The 17,235-nt window shown below is 47.1% G+C and overlaps 1 protein-coding gene across 2 annotated transcripts; it reads left to right on the forward strand.

Moving 5' to 3' along the window:
- Positions 1-932: 932 nt before the first annotated feature.
- Positions 933-16,498, forward strand: LOC142584365 (endothelin-converting enzyme 1-like). 2 transcript variants are annotated; one of them, XM_075694520.1, is made up of 4 exons: positions 933-1,143; positions 3,138-3,215; positions 11,154-11,204; positions 13,598-16,498. In XM_075694520.1, exons 1-4 carry the CDS (start codon positions 1,048-1,050, stop codon positions 15,638-15,640), a joined length of 2,268 nt encoding a protein of 755 aa, XP_075550635.1. In that variant the 5' UTR covers positions 933-1,047; the 3' UTR covers positions 15,641-16,498. The 2 variants fall into 2 exon arrangements, with proteins under 2 accessions (XP_075550635.1, XP_075550636.1); XM_075694521.1 differs by lacking the exon at positions 3,138-3,215.
- Positions 16,499-17,235: the final 737 nt, after the last annotated feature.

Consider the following 17,235-nt stretch of genomic DNA (forward strand, 5'->3'; position numbering starts at 1 on the left):
AACACTGATAAAGATTGGGCATAGATCTGCATCGAATAAAGCTATCGGCTTGATAATATTTCTTTATATTATGTAGCCGTTTTTCACCTTTACAAGAAAGTATCTTTTCGTCATATTGGACTGAATATTTCCGATTGCTATGTAACATTTTGTCTTTCGGAGTTTCCTTTCTTGAACATTGACATTGGGATGCATGCTCAGAAGTTGTGGAACTTACAATTCAATAAAGACGATTTTCTCGCTAAAATTTTGGGACATTACATTCAATTTCACTTTTCCTTTGATATTCCCGGAATCCTTTATTTCGTATTACTAATCACAACTAAATGCCCTTCTTATTTCGATCCGATTGTTTGTCAGTGCACCATAATGGGTATCAGCCGTATTTAGAGCAAAATTTTCAACAACGTCTCCAATCCGCCAGATTCGGTAATGTTTTCTCTTTCTCTTAGCCAATCTCTCAGAAAGGATAGGTGCCAATAGATTTAAGATTATCAAGTTGATCATCATCAGCAATGTCATCATCATCATCGTTATCAGAGGAATAATTCAGGGTCGATTGACCGACCGACCAACAGACCAATCAAACTAAAATAAACTAACACAACCCAACCTAGCCCGATCAACTTAACTTCAACACAGCCCAACCAAATCCAAATTAAATCGAACAAAGCCAACACAACCCACCTCCGTTCTAATTCCATGACAATAAAACCAAATGTGCTAACCAACCAACCAAGCAGACCTACTGAAACCGAACCCAAACCCGAACCCAAACAAGCCAAACAACCAACCGACCGACTGACCGCCGCTTCTTGGCCAATCCCCCTTAGTGTACGAGCCATTATTTGAGGTCGCCGTCATCGTCGTCATCACCATCATGATCATAACCAGTACCTCGCGCCCGGCTCGCGACACAGCCACGAGCCAGTATTCCAGAGGATCACGCTCCATAACCGACCTGCTGGCCGCACCAAGGCTCGCGTCTTCGCTAGTCCTCGCTGTCCCGATTCGAGCACTGCCGACTGTCAAGGGCACCTAGGCGCCATGGCGAGCAAGTCGAAAGCGTCACAAGGCAGCGACCACCAACAGCAGCAGAAAAAGAAGCATCAAAAACAACAGCATCCCAAGATGAAGGGCAAGGTACGGAAGCCATCCAAGAGTATGTACTGTCGTGTTTGGTGCGAGCTGCAACCTGCGATCCGTGGCCTGTCCGCTTTCCTGGTCAAGCCTCACGCGATTGGTCTAAATTCGCACATACTCGGCGCGGCCTAGGCCAATCGCGTGAGGCGAAACTGAACGCAGAGTGAACGCGCGTTTCGAACAACGATCTCCCGTCGCGCCGGGACACTTACGTTGCGAGGCGCTCGATAGTTACCGCTGCAACGATGTGCATCGACCCGTGTTCTTCCCGTCGCCGGCTTCCTTCGGATGTACTTTGCCTATAGTAGAGCGATAATGCCACACTAGACTACTGGTCAGCGGACTGCTGCTCATCGGCGAGCCACTGCATCGTCGATAGGCGCACTGCGCCCTAAGGCTATGGAGTCCTGCTAACGAGCAAGAAGTCGCGGGTACGATACCCGGTCAGGATGTCCATCACTATGTCTGAGTACATTGAGTTATGTGAGAGAATGGGCTTACGACGGCTGTACATGACTAGCGTGTGGAAATAGCACATGAGTACCTTATAGGCATACACGTTTTTTAGCATCTCGCAGTACTTATTATCCAGATACCAGGGATGACGTAATGGCACTGCCCGCGTCCCTGGGTTTAATAACATTAAAGGAAAGGTTAATAAATGTGGCGGTGGAGAGTAATAAAAAGAAAATAGGCGTATTGCAAAAGAAATGACAGATTTTAGGAAAGAGCATCTTTATCAGCTTCCACTACGAACCATGGGTACGTACGAAGCATGTGTTAATCAGTGGAGAAGAAACATAAAAATCAGGAGCTCCAGTGACATTCGCTACAACCCACTTCCCAAGGGAATGCTTCAACGCGGCTCCCAACATGAGTCCGCATATGATATTCATCACTATGTTGTTTTGCACGTGAGTCCGGAAGGGTGCTAGCTCGTGCGGGCTCCCTTAGACCTCATGAAAAAAAAAATTGAAGGATGCTTAATCTTCGCCTTTAAGAGTGGAACGCGATAGCGTTATCGGGCTCCGTTGACACCGACTCCGAATGTTCTGCGACACAGGGTTCGATAGAATATAACGGCCGATCCCGGTGCCTGTGCAGGGCAGAGCAATGGCTCATACCCTCTTAGGCAGAGGCTACAAGCAGCGGCTTATCAATGGTTCGTATCCCCGTAGGCAAGAAAGAAGGGTTTGTGTTTGAGCTTCCGCGTAACAGAATTATGTTTTCTCGTATATTCAAATTTTTCTGGCGGATTTTACTTTGAGAAATTCAATTACTTCAGTAACGTCACTGGGCCACACGGAGTGCCAGCGTGGTTGTGGTTCTGGATGATTTTTTTCTGACGGACAACGCCGACTGCGGACGCAGATCGCGGATTTTGTGCGACGCGGCGGATTTTATACGTTAAAATGCTGACTCAGCGCTGTCGTTCAGTGCTTCCAAAACAATGAGCTCGTTCTTTTAAAACCACACTACACGGGTCATGATTACTTTCGAGGGCTGTCTCCGCATTTTTTCAGCGGAAAGAGCGATTTCTTTTTCAGTTAAGTAAATGCGGGGGTAAACTCGGAAATTTCGCGCCGTATATGCTTTGGCGTATTCTAATGCTTTTTCCATTAGGAATGTCCACAAAAGTGACCCAACCTGAGTTAACAATTTATTCACAACGACCGTCCACAGTCCTGGCACGTGAAACGCCACAAAACAATAAAGTCTACAGCCTTGTTTTTCTTTCTTTTTATTCACTATCGGTGGCCATGCGCTGAACCTGTCAGTGGCGTCAAGTAGAGCTACAGTACGGGAACTTCAAGGTGGTGTCGCCACCTGCATTCGTTCTTACGCCATTATGGCCCTATGCCAAGCTGTTTTCCTGTGGTGTGACTCAAATTCTAGGAGCCTTATTTACCTGTCTAGATGCTATTAATACTTTGTTTTAGTGCATATTTAATCACACCGTTTTGTTTCGTCGCTCGGCACATTTACTTTCTTAGGGAACGGATAAGTCTTCCGACAAGCGTGGAAAGCAACGCGACAAGAGCAAGGACGAAGTTTCTACGAAAACTACAAATGTGAGCCCAGTTATTTTCATTTTAGAGATGTTAATTTTCATTTGACGCTCACAAGTTTAAACACGGGAGTAAACCGGCATGGTCTGCCACACTACTGAGGGAACATGAAAGGGCGACAATAAATTAATTTCGAATTTTTTTTGTGAGTATTCTTCCCAAAATTCACTTGCGCCTTTATTTTTATATCTTTTTTGACAGGATGAGACTGACTGGTAGTTCAAGAAACGGTGGCCAAGCTTTTACTTTCTTCTCTCTCTCTATTTCTTTTGTTTGCTCCCAGACCACTTTGGCTTTACCGTAACTTCGACGTCGCGGGTATCACATCTCAGCGTACTTCAACTTTTTTTGAATAGCCCATGATCTCGAATGTTACTAGGTTGACTTTTTCGTCGCATTATCAAGTTAATCCACCGCGTCTATGTAGAATCTTGAAGCCGTACGCCTCTCGAAACCTATTCAATGTCGAAATAAATAGATATGGGTTACCTGAACTCGGAATATTGACTACGACAGTCAGAAAAGTACTTTTGTTAATAATTGCAGGCGTACTCAGCTTTGTTCCCCGACATGCCCTTGTGAATTGGAGACCGTGGAAAAAACTAGGACGGAAATTCCCCACTGGGGAATCGTCATATGCTGTATATCATTCTTTGTATTCCTTACTTTTGAAGCCTCTACTGTATATACCCTTGAAATCAAGACTGCCGTATTTTAAGAGATGACCAACTGCAAAAGACACCATGCATTCTATGACGATCTCCCCGCTATACTCCCTTTTACTATTAATCTTGTGTTTGGTAAATAAGAGAAACGTTGCTGTGGTGTTTTCTTCTCGCATAGTTTGCCCACCGACACGCTCGTCGTCTTTCCAACGCGTCCTGTTCAGAAGCTTCTCCCCGTAGTTACAGGCGCAATTTTCTGGTTGCTTGCGTTCTCCGCGCGTTCCCTGTACGCGCAAGCGCTTGCCTGCGTTACAACTGTGTCTCAGTAAAAGGTCAAATCGAAACGCGTCAAGCGTCTCAACGCGCTCACTTGCCCGCAGCGAGAAATTCATAAATGCCTATTGTCGATGAACGCGCTCCTGGCGTAATGGTTTCAATATGGGGCATCTGTACTTGATGTCGAGTGTTCGAATCCTGCCGTCGGGTAACCTTAGTGGTCTTTATCTAATTATTTATGAAATAGTACTGTGTTTAAAACGATCAGTTTACAAAGTCCCGGATTCGTTTGAAGCAAGAAGGACGAACTTTAGGCAAATATATGTACTAACCCATAGAGTTTCCTACAGCTTAGTAACATGCAATCACACCCATGCCGGCTGAACCATAGAGTTAACGTATGAAACTCTATGGGCTGAACCACCCCGCTTGCAGCTCCTGTATTGGCCTCGAGCTCCACCACTGGAAAAGCTGGCGCCACCGTCGGCGTGACGTGCTAGGAGGGATCACGTGAACATAGCGGCCGCGTCGGCTGCTTCGGGAGCGCCGAAGCGAGCTGAAAACGAGAGTTTAAATTCCCTCGTACGCTGCGGTCCTCATTTAGTGGCGAGATTTCCCCGCCTCGAGTGTCTCCTTTGCAACGCTTGAAAGCACTACAATAGGTAGTGGCTGCCTTTGAAGGCGCGCAACATGGTAGGCTACTGCTCGGTGCCGCAGTGCCGGACCTACGTAACGGAGGCCGATGTCAGCCTCCTTCACACGTAGGCGCAGGACAAGAAGCCACGTGAAGCTTGGCTCGCGAACCATAAAACCGGCAAACAGTCATCGGCTACAACTCGAGTATCCAGCAAGCACAGACGCGAGGAAGATTTCTGCTACGGCGCCGTGTCTGTGATGTTCGGAAAACGCGCACTGAGGTCGACGCTCGCCCGAGTCCGTTGCCCGAGTAATGTCACGACGGTTTGGTCTATGAACTTGTCGATGCTATAGATACTGGCAAGTTCAGTGGAGTGGAAAGGGAGCGGTAAGAAGCACATTAAAAAGAAAGCATGACATATGGTCATGTTTGTGTTATGAATTAGTGCACTGGATTACAAAAAAGGAGCAGCGGGAAATCGCACGCTGAGAATACCGATAAGCATACAGTGTGACGAAACTCTAGAAATAATATTGAAAGGTAGAAGAATTTAGAATAAAGAAAAGATTGAATCGTCGCGACGGCACGTACATCACAGTCCCCGTAGGCTTCGAAGTCTCTACAATGAAATTATTTTTTGAACAGCTCTGATAGCGCCCACGCAACAATGGTTGCTTGTATATTGTCAAACGCTCATATTCTGCGGCCTAAAGCTCATGGCACAGTGCGAAAACGGGCACGCGGCGAAAGCGAAACAGTGCGCGGACAAGCATGCAGACGCGCAGTCGGTCGCTGCGAATCTGTGCGATCGCTGCATTGAGGCTTCATTCTATTACGCTCCATTTAGTTATACAAACACTATAAGAACATATTTCACGTAGTTTGTTCTCAGCGTTTACCTACCTTTCACGCAAGAAGCCGGTTCAGGAGACTCCATCGCGGCGACCGCGCGCAGTGGCATTCACTGTACGCATTCGGTAAAGAGATAGCGTCTGTAAACGATTGTGCTCTTTCAGTTTGCCCAAGATTATTATTTAGACATTAAAAAGCTTCTCTCGTTTCGAAAGTACTTACAGAAATGTCCGGAAGAGCTCGCGCATGGTGTTTTCAGTGAGCGCTGACAGCAAAACCTATGAGAAGCGCGCCACGTGATCCCTCATACTACGCCAGCGAGCCGCTTCCCATAGATGGCGACTCCGTAACTCCTCGCTGCCAATACACTAGCGTCAGAGCTCCCTCTATATAGTTATATAATTGTATGAAACACTGTGCTTTGGGCGTTATGCGTTGGGCGGATGTGTGTCAGCACCTGGCGGCTTCCTGGCAAAATATCACGTCGGAGTTTTGCGGGCCCACAAGTAGGTGGCAGTGAGCTTACAGAAGTTCGCGCGTTCACATATTCAAGCCTAGTAGATGTCGCTAGAAGATTTGGGGGACACGAAACCGGAGGGACTGAACATAATGTAGCAGAAAATTACCCCGGGCATCTAGCCATTCACCTAATTTGGAAAACGTAACCACTAAGTCAGCACCGTGCCTCACCAGTTCTGGGCTCGCTGAACCCCACGATATCCCAGATGACATCAAATCTCCGAAAAGCTTGCTACTCCAGTTCATTGGATCGGCGTCTCATGTTAAGCGTTGCCAACTTAAATTTCCAGTGACAGGTCTCCGGGCCGCGACCTCCTCTTGGTCCGGACAGAAAATCAGAGTACCTTCGGTTACGCAGAAAGCATGACCGGCGCATTCATTAAATGCTGCGCAGCTGGGGAACCGAGGCCAGGGGTTGTTATTTGCAAGATTTATGAGAAAGGCTGCGGCCACATGCCGGCACCAGGTGTAGGGGCAAGTTCCTGTTTTGGCGAGGGGAGTGCCTTTTTGGAGTTCGTCTTAAGCCAGGAAGAAGAAGAAGGTCCATCGCTGCATTGCGCAGTCGCGCAAACGGAAAACAATCCCCTAAAGTGATTAATCGCGGGGGCGCTAGAACCTAGAGTTATTCCATTCTGACTTCATTCAAATCTGACTTTAAATTTACGTAACCACTGAAGCAAGCCCGAGCGGTGACCCGCAAGGTTAACGGTTGAACAGCCTAATCAAACGCTCTCCACGTTTATGGGAGGTTAAATTTGTGTGGTTTCAAAGTGATTAGCGCTGTCTACCATGGTAGCTCTTCCTTATTTAATTGGCTGACGAGAGGCGAAAAGCGCACAGAAGAGGAGTGGGTTTCGGTGGTGCCGAGCTAGCGCTGTAAATGTAGATAACCGGGTGAGGAAAGTGGTTCCGCCGTCCTCGATTGGTCCGCTTCCCCTTGCTTAGCTTGCGGTGGCTCGTCGACACTAGCGGCGACGTGCAACGGTGCGTTAAAAATGCCGCTAGAACGAGTGCTCAGGGAGGAATGTTTGGCACAGCGGCGTCCTATACGCGCCAAAGGGGCTCGGCAACATTGTACTGTCGCGCAAAATTTTCATCATGTGCGAATGAATCAATCTGCGCCGGAAAAAGAAATCAGCGCCACCGGAGCGATCAGTGGACAGCCATATTTTATTTCCTTCGGAATGAAAACAACTCCCCCCCCCCCCCCCGACTGTTCCAAGAAAGTTCAGTGATGGGCATAATAATGCATCGCTAGGGTGTAAACTACAGTCCTACGTGGTGTGTTTCTGCGGATGTTGCGCCCGAAAACATTTTCGTCAATCGCAAAAGGCTAACAAGCATAGTAGTAAGTGACATTCATAGGATGGAAACTGAAGAGAAAGAAAGTACACGCAGTATCTCTTGTAGGAATTATCCAAATGGTACATAAGCATTGGCTGCTAACACGCGCTGTTTCGTCGTCGTATGCTGCTGTGTTTGGTATAATTGTGAGAAGCACCGCGAAAGAACCGTGAAATGGAGAAGTGCAGTTGCTGTGCCGAAATTTTAACTGAGACCATCGTGTGACGACGAAGAAGAGGCGACTAGTAGTGATGTTTTCACTCTTGTTATCTATAACTCCTAGAGCATGTGAAAGTGGGATTAAATGACGAGAGATATTGTGTAAATTAAGCAAATATATACAAGATTTATTATGTACACTGTCTCTTGTTTGGTTCTTGTTGCGTTTTTTCTTTATCTTGTAATTCGATGATGATGCGTTTGGATGATGCTGTTGCTTCATGAAAGATGAGCACTAGCTGATTCGTGTTGTAGTAGGTGACGTAAATGATCAGTGTCACATTTGGTATACGTCGTACGTAGACGTGGTCGATGACGCTGCCTCCTCTCGACGCGAACCATTCTCAACCGTGATAAACCGTACTGTGGCGCAGCTGCGTATGGCGCGGACGCGTGGGCCCTGTCTTAAAAGCGATCTTCGATGAGGACTAAGTGCGCCAAGTGCTGATAGCTTCGTGTGGTGCTGTACCTTCACTGCGCTGGGGAGGGGTAAGGGGAAGGAGGCCTCCCCAGTAGCGGCAAAGCCGACCGCCCAAAGAAAGCTCACATGCAGAAACGCGCGTGCACGCGCGTGCGCATTACACAGCAAGACAGACAGACAGACAGACAGACAGACAGACAGACAGACAGACAGACAGACAGAGACGGACAGACACAGACAGATAGACAGACAGACACAGACAGACAGACAGACAGACAGACAGACAGACAGACAGACAGACAGACAGACAGACAGACAGACAGACAGACAGACAGACAGACAGACAGACAGACAGACAGACAGACAGACAGAGGCAGGCAGGCAGGCAGGCAGGCAGACAGACAGACACAGACAGATACAGACAGACACAGACGGACAGACACAGACAGATAGACAGACAGACACAGACGGACAGACACAGACAGACAGACACAGACAGACACAGACACACATACGGACAGATACAGACAGACAGACAGACACAGACAGACACAGATTGACTCGGACAGACAAAGACAGACAGAGAGACAGACAGACACAGACAGACACAGACACACATACGGACAGACAGACAGAAAGACAGACAGACACAGACAGACACAGACGGACTCAGACGGACAGACAGACAGACAGACAGACAGACAGACAGACAGACAGACAGACAGACAGACAGACAGACAGAAAAGACGCAAGGCCAAGCTCATTTTCATTTAGCTCGCCTTCGCGACAGCAGTACATAAAAACGTTCCTGCTCATCGAACGACATGGATCAGCCAGCAACAGATTTTTAGTGAAGCGTTATAGAAGTTAATTTATGAGGAACGTTTTCAGTATGTAATATGACAGCTCGTTTTTCATAACACGCGACTCGGTATCTTCTAATCCCAGTAATGAACTGGAGACAACCTCCAGATGGCTTGCTTTTCCCCACCTCGTAATGTTCTGCGGTGAAGCATCCAAGTAATGCGAAAGGTATAGGTAGCGTTATTGCCTGCTCTATGGTCCCAGGTGTCCCACTGGGTTTATGTTGTGGAGGTCATATGCTATATATAGAGGTCACCAGGTGAAATACAGACCATCACGGTGTTAACGGCCACCTTCGTTGTTGTGTGCCTTTTACTACGTGGGGATATGTGTATATACAGACCGTGCACATATAATCTTTTCTTTGTCAAGCAGTGCTTTTATGCAAGGCTGGTTTATTTGTTCTGTCTAGGCAATAGAACAGTTTACCTAAGTATTTTTTATTTATTTGAATACCCAATGTTTAAGACATTCCACAGCGGAGAGGTGAACCATAAGACGCGATGACAAGCGTCTTTTTTACTTTTGGCAAATTCGCCAGTTCGTCCGCTCTGATTGGTTCACGGGGCTGCCATGGCCTTTCTCATTGGCTAAGAACTACAAAATGGTGGAGTTTGACTCTGCGAGCCTTGTTGAGAACCTGTGTGTGGGTAGTGAACAAGCTCCCGTGTGGGAACCGAAGCGTCCTTTAAAAAAAATTCTTCACCAAAATTTTTTATTGGTCGATGTTTCCTTTTTTTCGTCATGCCACTTCCCGACTAGACGGGATTCTGTCAAACCCTGAATTTCCACCAATGTAAAGGGTCTTTTCAGATCATCCAGCTCCTTAAGCTTCTTAAGATATGAACTGTTTACGGAAAGGTTTTCAGCAAGATCTTTGGCGTCGACGTAAACGTTACAACAGACAAATTTATGTGCCTTAGTAACGCCCACTCAATGCAAACGTGCGTTTTGATCGAGCGGCCGTGCTTCAGTTGTCGCTTTGCACGAGTAATACATATGGTGCCCTCGGACTCGCGATGCAATCCGTACTTTCTCCATCAAAAAATCATAATGTGACTTCTTGACGAAATTGCCCAATGAAGATTTTTGTTATTTTTCGTGTAAAGGTTTCTTACGGTGTCTCTAACGGATACACAAAATATACGGCCCAATATAAAGTAGATTTAAGATATTATTCTAGTGGAATATTCGCAAAAATAATAATAAACAAAGAAAAAAAGTAAAAAAAAACGACAAGCAGTGTCGAGTGTTACGTACGCAGCGCTGGCGTCTGTACAGCTTCTTTTTTTTAGCTGCACCAAATTTTAAAAAAATGCCTGTACATGGCAGAAGGCACAATTCTAACCCTTGATCTAAATTACTCGATGAGGCGGCCATTACTTCTACGAGAAATCAAAACGCTTATCTGAATGATTAACACAATTACGCTTATTACCATTCTAAAGAATATTTTACGTCACATATTTTAACCTAAGAATTGTAGCGAGCGTGTTCGCAAGGCACATCCATTTAGAAACAAATCTAAGGACTGCACTAATTTTGAGAGAGTAATCTTGAAACTGTCTGACGAAATGCATTGGTGTTCCAGTTACTTTTGTGCTTCAACGCATGAAACAGGGTTTTATTTAAACAAGTAGCTGGAACGCGAACGCATTTCGTAGGACACTTTGAAAATTAATATCTCGAAACTGGTGCAGTCCTGAGAATTCGTTCCAAATGGATACATCGCCTTGCGAACTCACCGGGTATAACTCGTGGATTGAAAATGGGCCATGAGGTAAATAATTAAATAAGTTAGCGTAACTGCTAATTAATCAGTTATGAATTTGTTTTTTGTAGAACTAATGCCCGCCTCCTCGAGTAATTTACATCAGGAGTTAGAATCGTGGTACCACAGGCAATTAAAAAGAAATTTGGTGCAGCTAAAGAAATGAAACCCCCTATTTAGTTGTTTGTTGAGTGAGTGGTATCCCAACGAACGTTACGGTTCTTTCTTAATAAAATGAGTCCGTTTTAGTTTCTCACCAACCTCGTAGCGAGTAATGCGGGATACCAAATTGTGAGCGTCGATAGAAATGTATGAGCGTGTGTCCATTAACGGTTTACAGTACGAATCATGCATTTTATATTTCCCGTTCCAGCCACCAGACAAAAAGCATTCAAAGGAGAAGCTACAGATTTCTGGCCAACAGGTGAGATGCAGTCGGCGCGTGCAGCAGTATCGTCTGTTAAAGGCTCTTTGAATGATTGGTTAGGGGTTCGGTGCCCTTCCTCGAGTACAACTCTTTACGGTCTTTCACTCGCACAAAAGGACCATACAGAGTTCTTCTTAGTAGACCGTCTTTAGTAGACCGAGTAGACCGTTCTTCTTTCTTTTCAAACAATTTCATCCTTCAAGCATGAGAGGAAAGATTTAATATTGGGACGGTTGTCTTTGTCTTTCTTAGAAGGGGAAAAAAAAGGTCAAGTTAAACTCCACGATATGACTATGAGGCAGGCCGTCTTAGGGGACTGGATTAATTTTGACCATCTGGGTATCTTTAACGTGCACTCGATGGACGACTCACTGGCGTTTTTACATTTCTTCTCCGTCAAAATGCGGCTGCCGCGGGCGGGATTTGATCCCTTGGCATCGTGCTTAGCATGCGCAACGCCGTAGACGCTAGGCCACCATGGCGGGTGGGGAGGCGGTGAAGCGCTGCTATGCTCCTGTAGTAACTCTAAAACATAATTTCCGACCAATTTTATTACTTTCATTCAGAAAGTTCTTCCCTTCTGTGCGTAGGAGACGATGAATACCAATTTTGAGTCGATGGCTGCAGTGCCCACTCTCTTTTATTTGCTGCTTTAGTTGTGAAATTGATTGTTTATCTATCGACTTTCAACGCGACAGGGTTAAGCGCTCCATGTCACAAAAATGTCCGGTGACGGCGTCTTGCGTTGGACGCGTTTGGCGACAAATCATTCCGAACCACAACCACGCAGGCCCCCCGCGTGGCGCAAGCGCGTTACTGAACTAATTGAATTCCTCAAAGTAAAATACGTCAGAAAAATCGCAAAGTACAACCTAAACGCCACCTACAGGCATGTTAGCGTCGGATTGTAATTTGAATATATCAGAAAACATAATTCTGTTACGCGGAAGCTCAAACATAACCCACTTTTCCAGCGTTTCTACCATTCAATAGAGCGGCGCGGCCCGCCCGGTTCATTGCAACAACAACAACAACAACATCAAGATGGCGCTCGCCTCCCCGCATCCGCGGCCCGCGCAAGAGGCCGCGTTTCTATCAGAAAGTTCGCCTGCTCGCCCCTTCGTGCATCGCGTTCGCTGCCAGCGTTTCCCGGTAAACATTACGGTTAGATAGTTGGGTAGTTCCTGGGAAGCGTGGTAAGCCGTCCGAGACCTTTGAATGCTATCGAGTTCCAATCTTAAACCCGAAGCTTGAGCGTCCTCCAATTTTTCAACAGGCTCCCAGAGGCGCTGCAGTTCACACAGATCGTGATCCCGTTTTCACTTTTGCAATACGTCACTAAGCTCGTCGTAAGTGTCTGATGACAGGTGCGGGACATTATTCTCACTGAACACTGTTTCTAGCACATTGCTTATCTCGCGAATTTCCCCTGCAGAGCTGGTACTAAAAACAACCTCTTGTTAATTTTTAACCTGCGCTTCTACGCCACCGGGCTAGCTCTTTTCTACAGTTTAGAATTTTTTAAAAATTGTTCTTTGAGTGTTTTTTATCGATTTGTAAGTCCGCTCAATAGCGCCACTACACTGACCGAGACCGAGATGAAAGGGATATCCAAACTGAACGCAAGTGAAAATATCCTCTTTCTGCGCAAACGCTTCGTCGCAGGGCGAACAGTGAGCGAAATATAGCAATAATAGGTTCATCAGAAACAGCAGTGGCGATGGTCAAAGACATAGACAAGCAATGGGAACGATTAGCACCATCCAAAGACCCTGCGCGATGGTGTGGCGGCTTTGGCCCTGCGCTGCTAGGCCCGACGTAGTGGGATATAATGCCGAATGCACCGGTCGCGTTTCCGTGGCAACCAAAATGCAAAAGTTCCCGTGCGTTGGGTGCCCGTCAAAGAACCCCAGGTGTTCAGAAATGTTCAGCTTTTTCATGCTTTCTTTTCGAGCCTTTGCATATTTAGGCGCCAAACATTCGCAAACACCGCCTATGTGGAGAGAATGTGATTTCAGTGAGTTCTAACGAAAAGCTTGCCCAATGTGGCATAGTCTTTGGTGTGAATATGTTACGTGAATAATTGCTGTTGCTGTCGGTGCTCTTCACCGCAGTTTACAGATCGCAACCGTGACACTATACATCACAGGATCCGATGACATCTTTTCACAGTGGCCTTGTCAGCGCTGTCCCAAGTTTATACCTCATCATACGGGAACTCTGTATTCGGTTAAAGTGAAGCTTCTCACCCTCCTTGAAACATGAATTTATCACTTTAGCTTGACCTAACATTTGTTTTTATTATCTGTTTAAGCATTTATGTTAATTACTCTACGTCTGATGTGTTTTTTCTTTGAAAAATTTGCCTTTCTTTCTCTTCGTCCTCTCAGGCGTTGCCGTCGACAACACCTCGTGCTAGAGCAAAGAAAATGTTGGCGTCCGTCGTCGTACTCTTGGTGTTTTTCTGTTTCATGGCGTTTACCAGCGTGGCGTTGTTGAAAATGTGGTGGCTCGCTCCCACGATGGGCACGTGCACAACGCCGGGATGCATAGAGCACGCAAAGGCGCTCAGGGCCGCCATGAACTCCTCGGTCCAGCCGTGCTCCGACTTCTACAGCTTCTCGTGCGGCTCGTGGAAGCCCGTCGGTCGCCACCGTTCCGTCATCGAAACGATTTTTGCCCGCTCTTTCGACATCGCGGTCCAGCAACTGGAGAGGGATGCCAACGACTCCGACCTTCCTATTGCGCAGCTGTACTTCCAGAGCTGCCTTGCCGAGCACTCCGACACTTCGTTAAAGGAGGAGGTACGCAAGTTCGCGCAGTTCAAGCGAGATCTCGGCCTCTTCTGGCCCGAGGAATGGCCCGAGAATGGCAGTCTGGCCGTGCCCCCTCTCAAGGTGCTGATAAATATGAGCATTAACTGGAACATCAACCCGATCTTCAAGGTACGGGCCATGCCAGGGTACAAAGGCCGGCGCAAGGCACTCTTCATCGAACAAGGACTGTTGAATCCCAAGTGGGGGATTGAGACGGTCGAAGAAATGAACCGGTCGGTCACAGAACACTGCGCGTACTTCGAAGCCCCTGCGCCTACGCTAGATCAGTTAAATGAGCTAAAAGGTGCGCACAAAGCTGTGGTCGATGCAACCCTGAGCTTCACGCCAGACCCTAGAGATGAGGAGAGGATGGAGCTGAAAGATATTGACGAACGTACGAAGTCTAAGAAAGACAAGTGGCAGTTATATGTGAACGAGATCTTCTTTCCTGATTACAAATGGGAACCCCAAGACGTCGTGTTGGTTCAGCACTCCAACATACTCAGCAACATCGACCATCTGCTGGAAAGTATGGAGGACAAGCCGCTCCGGTTGGGCATCGCGTGGGTGTTTATCCGCATGAACCTTTGGACGGTCACTGGAAACGCGCGTCTGCGTTACAATGGCAGTGACACCGAGCTCGCGTTGAGAAGAAAGACTGCCTGCCTGGCTCATGTGGCTCACACGTTCGGCCTGGTTGTCTCGACCACTCACCTGCGCGCACGCTTTCCACAACATGTACGCGACTACGTGGGTTACGTCTTCGAAAACGTGAAATCCCAGTACCGAAAACGCTCCGCCGACGCGACGTGGATCGACGAATCGGTCAAGACCAAGCTGAAAGTCAAGATGTCGGAAAACTTAGACCTCGACTCTTTGCCCGGCAGCGCATTCTTCTCCAACTTTACCACCGGGTCGTTGTACAAGGATTTCCCGAAGGAGTCGGCTGGCTCGTTTTTCGACAACTTCGTCAACGTAGCCAAGGCATTTCGCAAGAAACTGGCCTCGGACGAGTTCGTCACCACCTTCTCCAAAACGCTGGGCGATGGTCGCGTGGCCACATCGTACAGCTACTACTACAACAGCGTCTACTTTGCCGTCGGGGCGCTCGAGCCGCCGCTCTTCCACGTCGAAGGCTCGTTCGCCATCACGTACGGCTCGCTGGGCACGTTGCTGGCCACTTCCATGGCTCGGGCGTTCGACGACCGAGGCATCATGTACGACAAAGGAGAGGAATCCCCGTGGTGGAGCTCGGGCCGCGACGCTTACAAGGACCGCTTGAAGTGCGACCTCAAAGCCGGCACGTCTCGCTCCGGCGAAGACGCCGCTCGCGCCAGCTCGCTGTGGTTGCCCGTGCTGGGCTTGAGGGCCTCGTACGCGGCGTACCGTGCGGCCATCAAGGCCGAGGGCTTAGTGGAAGTCTTCCGGCTCAAGGGTCTGGAGAAGTACACTGACGAACAAGTGTTCTTCATGACGTACTGCCTCATGACCTGCGCCGTGGGCAACAACGGCGACGATTGCAATGTGCCCGTGCGTCAGATGCACAAGTTCGCCCACGCCTTCCAGTGCGCTGACGGGACGCCCATGAACCCCAGCGAAAAGTGCGCTTTCTTCTAGGGCGCGCGCGCCGTTTACATTTATCTCTCTGTTTATTATTCGAATTATTACTTGACTTCAGGCTGCGGGATATAAGTTTCACGTATATTTAGTGCGCGCCAGGGCACTCAAATTTAGTAAAGTTTTATTGGACATTAGCAGATACAGATTCGAAGATTCTGCTGATCCTGCTGAAGGCTGACATTATCTGCTTGGCGGTCTACGCTGCCGTTAACACAAGTATCCGCATAAAGCGAAGTTTACTCGGAGATTGTCAGCTCCATGCTCATTTGTATTGCAAGTACTCTTGAAGAAAGTTGTAAAATAAAACGATGAAGCCGTTTAGTAGAGTACTTGTCACAGCGCAGTCGAGTTCTCGCTCAGGCATGTCTCTCTCTTTTTAGTGTGTGCGTACGTGGATTAGAAGTGCCTGATTTTTTCTCCGGTTATAATTCATATTTTTCCGTTTGTCGGAAAAGACAGCACTATACATCTGAACTGCACTGCGTTATGCTAAGTAGCATATTCAGCCCAGTCTCCTTGTAATGTATTGCTGTGCTTGTACTGTTTAGCTTTCATCCGCCATTTTGTTGTAACCCTCATTTTATGCTCCATGAAGTGCGTTCTCACTATTTGAGTGTGTATCGCTGAAACTCAACACAAGCCTTTTTCAATGAAACTTCTGAAAACGTTAATTTGTGGGCTGTGAGCTGGTTTTCATAAACGCAGCCCTTTTCTCTTGAGACTTGTACTCATTAAAGATAACAAGTACCAATTACTTCATTCAAAAATGATAAAACAGAACGACAGAAGTATCTGCGCAATGGTTAAGAAAGGCAATCGATTATATATTACGCCACCTTCAACTTTTTAATACATCCCTGCAGCTTTCCAACCTTGTTGGAAAGGCTGAAATAAACGGATACTTAAAAAAAAGTTCGCCGGATGTCTGAAGTTTATCACATCTCGCTCATCTTCTCTTCGCCAATGGCGAGATCCCAGATTTCCTGGCTAAAGCAAATCGTGCGCTGCGATTGCTGTTTTGTTGGTTCGACCTATAGTTGCGCTTCGATAGACAAACGACTTTCTCGAGCACTTATTGACTCTTGCGGCTGCTGATGCTTTTAATTTAACGCGTAAATTTACCTTACAAACTTGCAACAGCGCTTGCTGTATAGCAGTTCTGATATTTTTGTAACTTCGAAAAATCGCTCAGTTTCTTGGCTAATGCCCTGCAGTTTGTATATGAGCCATGTAATGGTTGGGCAACAAGAAGAGCAACCTTGTGAAACGTACACGAAATTTGCGTTGCGTGAAGGTTAATAACCACATCGGCATGTATCAGTGAGGTTTTTTTTCGCCGCTGCGCCATGCGAGTGTATACTGGAGCGTTGGATGTGGTTTATAGCGTTGAACCTGCAAGGCACGCCGAGTTTCTGGTTATGCGCCACGTTGAGCGAGGCTGAAGCCCGCTAAGCAGTTGAGGGACGGTGTTGCTGCGTTTTGATCTAAAGCCTTGTTAAAGCATGCGAACAACCGTTGCATCCGAGTATCGCTTTTTACAAAGTGCGGGAATAACATTGTCGCAAATTTAAATGCTGCGTGAGCAAGGGTAA

Source organism: Dermacentor variabilis, chromosome 6 (genome assembly GCF_050947875.1).
Source record: "Dermacentor variabilis isolate Ectoservices chromosome 6, ASM5094787v1, whole genome shotgun sequence".
In the NCBI taxonomy this organism is placed as follows: domain Eukaryota; kingdom Metazoa; phylum Arthropoda; class Arachnida; order Ixodida; family Ixodidae; genus Dermacentor; species Dermacentor variabilis.

What these genes read in the sequence shown, in the direction of transcription:
- LOC142584365 (XM_075694520.1), top strand. Translation starts at nt 1,048, where the DNA reads ATGGCGAGCAAGTCGAAAGCGTCACAAGGCAGCGACCACCAACAGCAG. An exon ending in TTTCTACGAAAACTACAAAT is followed by an intron (nt 3,216 to 11,153) that starts GTGAGCCCAGTT and finishes TTCCCGTTCCAG; the next exon opens with CCACCAGACAAAAAGCATTC. An exon ending in TACAGATTTCTGGCCAACAG is followed by an intron (nt 11,205 to 13,597) that starts GTGAGATGCAGT and finishes TCGTCCTCTCAG; the next exon opens with GCGTTGCCGTCGACAACACC.